This window comes from Phyllostomus discolor, chromosome X, assembly GCF_004126475.2.
Source record: "Phyllostomus discolor isolate MPI-MPIP mPhyDis1 chromosome X, mPhyDis1.pri.v3, whole genome shotgun sequence".
Lineage (NCBI taxonomy): Eukaryota > Metazoa > Chordata > Mammalia > Chiroptera > Phyllostomidae > Phyllostomus > Phyllostomus discolor.
Genome location: NC_050198.1, coordinates 95881158 through 95891493, shown reverse-complemented (window position 1 = coordinate 95891493; position 10336 = coordinate 95881158). Strand labels below are relative to the sequence as shown.

General features: G+C 47.4%; 1 protein-coding gene across 1 annotated transcript in view; it reads left to right on the top strand.

The window, feature by feature from the left end:
* Window positions 1-7648: 7648 nt before the first annotated feature.
* The window catches only part of DGAT2L6 (diacylglycerol O-acyltransferase 2 like 6), a 29052-nt gene continuing 26364 nt past the window's right edge, over window positions 7649-10336 (top strand). Inside the window, exon 1 of the mRNA XM_028522894.2 lies at window positions 7649-7805. Within this exon, the coding sequence (XP_028378695.1) occupies window positions 7721-7805 (85 nt within the window). The 5' untranslated portion in view covers window positions 7649-7720. The remainder of the gene's footprint in view (window positions 7806-10336) is intronic.

Genomic DNA, 10336 nt, shown 5'->3' with positions numbered 1-10336 from the left:
CTGCAAAACAGCTGACTCCAACACCTCCACATCATTGCCCCACAGGTTGCTTTAACCCATTCATCCAAGGGACAGTTTAACCTGGCACAGTTTGCTCGTGTTCCATGACAGGGAAACCTGGCTCCAACTCCCAGCTCTCTCATTAGCTTAGCTCCTTCCTGTTGCAGGCAACACATGCCCTACTTACCTCACAGGTGCCGTGGGGAGCAAATGGAATCCACGTGTGGAAACACTTCACATAGCTCCAAAACAGGGCCCGAGAGCCCTCACTGGCGTGGGTCAGTGGATTGGACATCGTCACTCAGAGTAAAAGGTTGCTGGGTTCAATCCCTGGTTAGGGCACATGCCCGGGTTGCTGGCCTGGTCCTCAGTTGGGGCGCATGTTAGAGACAACCACATATTGTTGTTGCCCTCCCTCTTTCTTCCTCCCTTCCCCTCTGTCTAAAAATAAATAAATAAAATCTTTAAATAAATAAATAAATGAAACGGGTCACAAGAACGAGGAGGAAGAGTAGCTGGCTGTCGGTAAGCAAGGGAGACAGAGGAGGGGATGCATTATTTCCTCTTCAGCGTTTCACAATTTGACTTTAATCCCCACCCCTCTGACGCTTTCTCAATCGACTGTTTGTGTATCCAGCAAAAAGTTTGTGAAATGCTTTCTTTGTATCTGCCCGCTAGGCCACTTCTGACAAATGTATGTGAAAGGATGGTGAACAGACTTGTAGATTTCAGTTTCTTGTCCCACCCGGCACTGAATCTCTGAAAAAGAGTAAAACTCACCAATGACTGGGACCAGCCTATGCCCATGTGGTTGCCCAGATAAAAATAGCAGCCACAGAAGGTAGGGGCCATGTATTGAACACTGACTTTATATTAGCAGCTTTGCGTTATTCTTAATCCTCACAACAGCCTGAGGTGGATACTATTATAGACTTCATTTGTAAAGGAGGAAGCGGAGGCTCAGAAGAATGATGTCTTGGATTTCGGTCAGCCTGACTGCAAAGTCTACCGTGTGGCCTCACACAGGAAGGTGGGCGCCGCTGCCTGGTGGCACACTGCTCTGGAGACACCCATCCCCTTTCTCTAAGATTTGGACAAGAATTGCATCAGCTTTGCCTGCCAAGTTGTTCAGGGGCACATCGGAGACCTGCTCACCAGGGAAAACCCCACTCCGAAACCTCCCTTTCCTTGGGCCTCCTATCCCTCAAGCCTCTGGGAAATATTCTTGCTCCCAGAGCCAGGTGCCCCTCTGCGCTTCCAGCCGTGGCTGACCTTGGTAAAGTAAATCGTTTAAAACCTCTGCTACAGCCTCTCAGGGTTCCTACAATTTTCTAAGCCAGCCAAAACCCCCGTGGTCCAGCAGGCTTTCCCACGTAACTATGAGCAGACACAGGCCATGAGCGCATAACGCTCAGGGGCCAGGGGCTGGAAGGAGGGGTTTCTGCCTGAACTCTGAGACCCTTCAACCCTCTGAGACAGCATCTGTGCTCCCCAGGTGCCCTTGGCCCTGGCTCAGAGACATTCTTCCCAGCGCACCGCTGGCTTCCTGAGCACGTGTGCACTGTGGGCTAGCGCTAGCCCTGACCTTCCCGCTCAGCCCCCACACCTATATCCGACCATCCGCCGCCACACAGCTCCGCAGGGGGAGCAAACCCCAGTCCAACTCAAGTCTCAGAATGAGCTCATCGTATTCCCCACCCCTCTCTCTCCATCACAGCTTGTTAGGTCGTCCCCACCTCTTTAGTGCTCACCCTGAGAAGCTTAGCATTGTTTCGGCCATTTTCCTTTCGACAAAGCACGCATTCAGTGTTTGTGGAGTGAATTACTGCATGAATGAGTCCCGTGATGAATCGCACTTCTTCATCAGGCACATTCACAATAATCCAGCCTCTTTCTTTTCATGTTCAAACAATTTCACATAAAAGAAAACCCAGAATCCCTTCACCTTCAAGCAGCAATCATTTCTCTCTCAGACCTTTCAAGCTGACACTGAAGAGAACACGTTTTCACAAAAGGGTATTCAATGGAGGAGTCCGCTTTCTAGTCTGCTTTTAACATGTCATAGACTACAGAGTCCACCTTACAATAATTTTAATGACTGCAGATTAGCTTATAATGTTGCTATGTAATGGCTTACTTAGCCAGCTCCACACTTGGATTATTTCCAGGTTTTTACTTTTTGTTCCTCAGTTCGTTTAACAAAGTAAATCACACTATTTGCATAAAATAGCCCTGTAGGAGGAGGGGTATGGGGTTGTTAGGGGCCAGGAGTGGGAAGGAGACTTTCCACTGAATTCCCTATCATCCCCTTTGAATTTTGAATCACAATATTCTCACTCTTTAATATAAATGTACCAAAAGTTACCAAGCATTGCCCTGGAAGCGGGGTATGGGGGGGGTCTATACTTCCAAACTAACTTCCTGATATGGACTCTCCCAAAAGTGTGTCTCATGTGCCTTGGGAACCCAGAGGAGAAAACCTGTAGAGTTTCAGGGAATGACATGCTGAAGCTTGGGGCAGGACCTGGTCCTTCTGGTAACAGACAACAGCAAGTGAAGGCCCAGAATAAGAAAGAGAACATCTTGTTTGTGGAAGGGGCCTCTATCTGGCGTGGGGTGACAGTGAAGGGAAATGAGACTTTCAAGGAAGGCAGAACCCAGTGTAGACTCGGCTACGGCTGCCAGGCTCTGGGATCTGAACTTGATTCCAGAGGTGATGGGAGATTTTCGAGGGTTTGAAACAGGGATGAAGCTAAGAGCTGTGTGTGACAGTGACTCTCCAGCAGCAGCGTGGGGACCAGAGTACAGGAGACAGGGACAAGGGCTCAAACTAGGAGGCCAGCTATCCTGGTCTATCCAAGACCATCCTGGTTTTACCATCAAAAGTCCCGTGTCCTGTGCAACTCCTCAGTCCCTGGCAAACAGAGATAGTGGGTCACCTCAACCTGCCACTATGTCCTAGGGCCTGCCTGTCCTGAAAAGTGATTTAGTGATTTCCACGAGACTTTGAAATATCCACCCAATTGTGCCCTACCTTTTACAGATCCTTCCTCGAACCACCACTCCTTGGTCCACTTTCACTGATTCTAGACCCGCTGACCTGTACACATAGAGATTTGTAAGAAATACATTCCCCCTGCTTGGTGTGGCACAATGGGCTGAGCACCGGACTGCGAAGCAAAAAGTCGCCGGTTCGATTCCCAGTCAGGGGTTGTGGGCCAGGTCCCCAGTAGGGGGCATGTAAGGGGCAACTGCACATGGATGTTTCCCTCCCTTCCCCTCTCTCTAAAAATAAATAAATAAATAAAATCCTTAAAAAAATAAAAATTAAAAAAAAAAAAACTAACATCCCCACTTACCAACTTCTGGCCTTCTTCCCCACTCCCCTCCACGAAACTGAGGCTTCAGTCAAACTGAAGCAGTCCCTGTGCCAAAGCAAAGCTTGTAGATGTTTGTATCCACTGGGCCACTACAGGAAATGTTATGTTCCCTATTTCTCTGCCTGTTGGAGCCCATTGCAAATACCACCTCCCCACAGGTCTACTGAGTACTAAAGAGCAGCTCCTGGGTGTCAGATATCTCCTAAGGAGCTTTTCAAAGATTTTATTTTATTTTTATTTTTAGAGAGGGACTGGAGGGAGAAAGAGAGAGAGAGAAACATCAATGTGTGGTTGCTGGAGGTCATGGCCTGCAACCCAGGCATGTACCCTGACTGGGAATCGAACCTACAACACTTTGGTTCGCAGCCCACGCTCAATCCACTGAGCTACGCCAGCCAGGGCCTCCTAAGGAGCTTTTCAAACCATACCACTAATCCTCAGAGCAAATCAATATCAATAGTCCCTTTTTCCAGATGAGGAAACCGAGACTCAGAGAGGGGAAGCGTCTTGTCCAAGGTTACACAGCTACTAGCCTTCCCCTCTGTCTTCTTTGCAATTCTCTCATGGCCCCAGTCCTTGTGTTGATGATGCAGGCACTTTTTTCACTCCCTACCTGCCCCCCTGACCGAGCATACACACAATTGTCAACCTAGAACAATACCAGGCTTCTAGTAGACATATTTGGTGAATGAAGGGACTGTGTACGTTTCTTCTATAGTACGTTAGGCTGGTACCTGGCATTAAATAGATTCTGCAGAAATGGTTTTAATAGGTCTGTAGTTGCAACACCAGACCAAATAAGAGTATGTCAGAAGAGGGCAGATCAGAAGAAAAGACACTATGGCAAAACCTCCGCTACCCGAAGCTTTCTGGAAACGAGTCATTCTGAGGGCTTGAAGGGGAACCTTTGAATCCGGGAAGAAGAATCCTGGGGCTGCTTCTTTCTCAGGGCTCCCCTCACTTCCATCACTCCTTCTGAGCTCCTTGGTCCCCTTGGCCTATTCTTGTCCTTTCTTTGTTTTGTTTTTCTTTTCCTTTTTAATTTTTTTTTAAAGTTCTGTTGCCTCTTGCACGGCATGTCCTCAGATGGAGACCTGGCCCGCAACTCAGGCATGTGCCCTGACCTGGAATTGAACTGTGGCGACCTTTCGGCTTGCAGGACGATGCCCAACCCGCTGAGCCACATCGGTGAGGGCCTTACTTTGTTTTTCTGTTGCTCCTTTGAAGGTTCTTAGCTTCCCAGCTTATCACAGACTCCCCATTCCCTCTGGTTTGCCACACTGATCGAAGTCTTCCTTGGACTGCCCTGCACACTCTTGGTGCCTAGTCCATTTCTGCTGGCCACAGCAGCCCTTCCTCCAACAAGCCCACCCTGATCACTTCGGGCTAGTGGCTGCTGGTCTCCCGTGCACCTCATGGTTCCCATGCAGCTATCTGAGCTTGCGTCTACCTCACAGGCTGGGCTGTGAGTTTCTTGCAAGTTCGAGTTGTGTCAGCCTTAAATGCTTGCGAATGGACTTAGCAGACTTTTGCTGCTTTGGGGCCACCTTTCCTTTGGCACTGCTGACTCAGCGGCAGTGAATCTTTGGCTTTTTGGTCGGTTGGACTGTAATCGAGAAATCATGAGTGCCAGCTGTTCAGGGTTTGTCTGGCAGCCTACTTCTCTTCTTCCTGCCTTTTGTACGTTCCCTGGTATTTTATAGTTGCCATTTCACTCAAGAGAGCCACAGCACAGGCAACACGGTCTCTGTTTGGGAGAGGAAGGGGTAGCCAATCAGGGTCTGACCCAACCCTGCCAGTCACTCTTGCTAGAGGGACCAGGAGAGCAGACCTATTTCCTTTGTTCCAGAAGCATCTACTTGAGTGCCTACTCTCTACCAGGGCCTGAGTCATGCATTAGGGAGGCAGAAATGAACATTGGTCTGTCCTTTCCTGACGCCTGGTGTCCTGTGTGACCTTGTGTCCCTTCTACGCCTGCTCCATTTACCGATCTGAAAATAAAGGGGATAGAGGCTTGATCTGTAAGGAGACTCGGGGCTCTGAACAGTGTGGATCTTGTTTATCCTGGACACCGCAGCCCTCGTCACACCTGTGCTTTCTGTTACAAGAGTCAGGCCTGCCTCTCTTACCTCTCTCCCTCTTCCCCTGCAAATTCTGAGTAGTGTAACTCACTCTGGATATGGTCAAGTGGCCCCAAGAAGCAGCTTAAGAACCACAGCCAAGTAGGGTAAAGAATGAGGAAGCAGAACCCGGTCTGGTATACCTCAGTGTGTTGGACATCCTCCCGCTGATCAAAAAGTTGCTGGTCACAGTTTGATTCCAGGTCAGGGCACGTGTGTGGGTTGCGGTTCGGTCCCCAGTCAGGGCACAAAGGAGAGGCAATCAATCACTGTTTCTCTCCCTCTCTTTCTCCTTCCCTTCCCCTTCTCTATAAAAAAAAAAAGCCAAATAAAAATCTTAAAAAAAGAGAAAGGGGTGACGTGTCAGGTGGCCATCTAAGGGACATTGGAGAATGAAAGCACACCCCTGCAAGATGCAAAAAAACCTTCTCTAAGCACAACTCCAAAGAGTTGTATTAATCAGTTCAGTTAGGAAGCTCCACCGAAAGCTAGAGTTGTGGGTGGGTGGGTGGGTAGGAAGGAAGGCAGAGTTCTGCTAATCTTCCTGGAGAAGGCTAAGGAATCAATATTTTCCTGCGCTTGTAGGGCACTTGATATCATTTTTATATTTTATTTTCCTAGCAACCCTTTTGATTACATTAAAAAAATTTTTCCCCACCCTGGCCAGTGTGGCTTAGTGGGTTAAATGCCATGCTGTGAACCAAAGGGTCACCGGTTCGATTCCCAGGCAGGGCCCATGCCTGGGTTGCAGGCCAGGTCCCCAGTGGGGGCGTGCAAGAGGCAACCAATTGCTGTTTCTCTCCCTCTCTTCCTCCCTTCCTCTCTCTCTAAAATAAATACATACATAATTAATAAATAAAATATTTTAAAAAGGGTCTTTTTTTCTTTTTGAGCAATTTGTATACTCAAAGCTGTATGCTGGGAATATTAGCTCTTTTCCTTTAAGGCACTTAATCACAAATTCGAGTGTGCAGATATTCTTTGTGACTTTTTGTTTGTTTGTTCAATGTCTATATCCTCGGCTAGACCATAAGTTCAGTGAAGGCAGGAATCACATCCATTGTCTTCCCCACTGAGCCCTCAGCACCTACAACAGTGTCTGGCAAACAGCAGTCACTCAATAGCTAATTATAGAACACCAATAAACCCGAAGGTCTGGGACCTTGGGACAATCATTAATTTTGCAAAGGCTGGAATGCAGAAGCAAGTCTCTTACCCTGGAAACCTAGTACATATTCAGTAAACATTAATTGAACTAAATAAATAATAACAACAGAAAACACATAATGCCCACTGTGTGCCAGGCCCTGTGCCAAGCACTTTATATTCATTCACTGATTTAATCCTCAGACAACCCTAGGAAGTAGGTACTATTATTATTGCCATTTTACAGATTGGTGAAACTGAGGCTCAGAGGTTCACCAATTTGTAAGTGGAAGAGCTGAGATTTGAACCCCACCTATCTGGCTCTAAAGTCCATGCCCCTAACCACTACACTGCCTCCCAACAAGAGCGGTCACACTGAGATCTACAGAGATGAACAATTTCTAAAACTGTCATAGCAAAAATGTGGTGGAGCTAGGACTGGAACCCAGGTCTGCTCTCGGTACAGTGCTCTTCCCACTCTATCATATGGTGTGTAGCTGCTGATATGCAGCCCCTGGGAACAGAGGCAACAAGGAAGGGGTTGAGAAGGATAGACAGCCATGCAAAAAAGGGCCCTGGTCAACTAGGTGGCTCTCAGTAGAAGACAGGAGGAGGCAGAGGTCAGCCACTACGGCAGAAACAAAGGTGGTACCAGGTCCCTTTTCTTAAGCAGTGAAAGGTAGCCGGTTGCTTTCACAGGTCTTACTTCAGGCTTAAGTCATTGTTTTTCCTGAAGTAATTTATCAGGGAGCCCCCCCTCACCCCCCCTCCAAAGCTAGAATCACCCCAAGGCCATTTCCGCCTCATTGCAATCGAGGACGAGGACTCGGAGAAAGGCTATACGTATATTAGGGAGTTTAGAGACTAGGATCTGAAACCTGAGGTGTGTAGGAAGTTGGGGCGGGGCAGAGAAACGGTGAATGCTGGAGGGAAGTTGAGATCATGTCTCAAACTTCCGGTAGCTAAAGGGATTCAGTGATAAGAGATTAAAGCAAAGCACCTGTAAGCACCTCAGCTTTAGAGGCACCAGCCTTCTGTCTGGGCTTCTTGCCACAACAGAACAGCTCCACGGTCATGGCCTTCCTCTCCCGACTGGATCTTCAGGAGGGCCTCCAAACCCTCTCTGTTCTGCAGTGGATCCCAGTCTACGTAATTATGGGTGAGTGAGCCCCGGGAGCCAGAGAGTACAAGGAAGCAGGCTAAGAAAGAGGCCAGGAATCTCCGGATGCGGGGAGCTCCCAAGAGCTCATTTGGTCAGCCCCATCCCTATGGGAAGGGCTGTGAGTGCTTCCTCACTCAAGACAATGGCTACTGTTGAGTTCACTGGATTTCTCTCTTCCCAATGGAGGGGCATGAAGGCCAGGAGTGAGCCTGTGGTTGTTCTAGGTTTTGGGTTTTTTTTTTTTTAATTTGCATTCCAGAGAGACAGGAACGGGGAGAGAGGTTTAAAGAAACATCAATGTGTTGCCTTCAGCGCTTGCCCCAATGGGGGATAGAGCCCACAACCCAGGTATGTGCCCTGACTAGCGAATCGAACCAATGACTTCTCGGTTACAGCACAATGCTTCCACCAGGGAGCCACGCTGGTCAGGGCAGGCTGTTCTAGTTTTCAAGACCAGTGCTCTAACCCCTGAGCTATAGAGCCCTCTGCTCTAGTCTAAAGATCACCCCAGCCTTCTCAGGACTGCTCCTTCTAGTTCACAGTTGTACACAGGGACTGGGGCAAAGGTGGTGAGGCTTGTCAAGTTGGTGTTATCAGGTAGTTATAAGGTGATTTCCCAGTATGAGGCAATGGTGAGAGAATCCTGGAAAATCTCAGGGCTGCCTGAGGAATTCATTTGACAGAATTTTTAGAAAAGGCCAGTTGTTGAATTGACACCCAGCCAGAAACCAGGGTTTTATGAGCAGCCAATTAAGGGGCAAGCTTGGAAACTGGATGGGGAGAAATGTCATCCTGAAGGATGGGGCAAGTAGTAGGTAGCCTATTCCAATCTAGGCACGGCTGTATGACCCCTTCCAGCAGAGGTTCTTAACCAGGACCTTTAATTCGGGGGCAGGGGCAACTTTGAACTTGGATGGAAAAAAAATTGCCTCTTTATTTTCACTAATTTCAGACGGAAATGACCAGTGTAGGCAACAAACCACACACATGTTAGCAGTGCCTGGGAATCAGTCAGTGACATCACAGCGATGTGCCCGTCACCAGCCAGTTGCTGCAGGCACCTTGACATTTTGTTTATGCCTGGTGACTACTTCCAAATTCTTGCAGTTCTGAAAGCTACCATTAGGTCTGCTTCTCTAATGCATAAATTAAGAAGCCCATGTTACTATATCACATTTTCATCTGTTTTGATAACTATGTTTTAATATGTTGAGTTTCCTTTGTAAGTCTGTATTTTATTTTGTGCATTAAAAAATACTCTTCAGAGAAGGGTCCATATGCTTCACTGGACCGCCAAAGGGGCTCATCACCCTCAAAAGGTGAAGATGTCTTCAGCCTTATTGAAGTCAAATCACACTGAGCTCTCAGTCTGTCCTTGGTTTGAATCTAATAGTAAGAGAAGAAAGCGATTTTTCTGTAAATTCATTTGTTTCTAGTCCTTCCTATTTTCTTGTTTTCTTTGGTGTTTATCCTTTTGAAAAAGATACTTTCTGTCTTTATTTTTACAGAGAGGGGAAGGAAGGGAGAGAAGGAGAGAAACATCGATTGATTGCCTCTTGCTCTCCCTCCATGGGGAACCTGACTGGGAATGTAATGGGTTTGATTCCAGACCTTCCAGTTTGTAGGACAATTCCTAACTCACCGAGCCACACCGGTCATGGTTTCTTTTTTTCCCCTTATTTATTTATGATAGACAGACAGGGAGGGAGGGAGAAAGAGAGGGAGAGAAACATCGATGCATGAGAGATACATTAATTGGTTGCTTTTCACATGACCCCAGCTGGGGACCTGGCCTGCAACCCAGGCATGTGCTCTGACTGGGAATCAAACCAGAAACCTTTTGGTTTGCAGGCTGGTACTCAATCCACTGAGCCACACCAGCCAGGGCTGTCTTGACTTCTTTTTAATTGATTATCTTTATCATTCTATTTGTCTTCCTCTGCTAGTTTAGGTGTTATACATTTTGTTTCTATTCTTTTAGCGATTGTGCTAGGAATTCCAACATGAATCCTGTGTCTTGAAGGTTACCAAGGTAGTTAATAGCATCTAACAGTTGTGATGCCCACAGAGGTACCTAAGATATACAGGTTGGTCCAGCAGGTATAGAGTAAATACTAATGATAAGACGTTGGCTCCCCATGCTGAGACTACAACGATGCATTGAATCTTCTGAGCCATAATCAGAAGCACTATCCATTGTGCCACTGGCCTAGTACTTACAACAATGCATTGAGTACAGGATCCCTACTATCTAGTAACAAAGACCAACCAATCATTCATTCCACTATTTTACGCATTTCGGGTGTTACTGTGGGACATATACACAAGTCACTGCAATGCAGGACAGACTGTGGTTAGTGCCAGAAAGAGCCACAACGAAGTGATATTAAGGTTTCAGAAGAGAAATGAACACACCCAGTAGAGAGGATCAGGGAAGGCAGGAAGGGGAGCAGTATGGCATGGTGAACAGGATGCGGGTCCTGGAGTTCATCCGATCTGGATAAGACAATTAGCTGTGTGACTTTGGA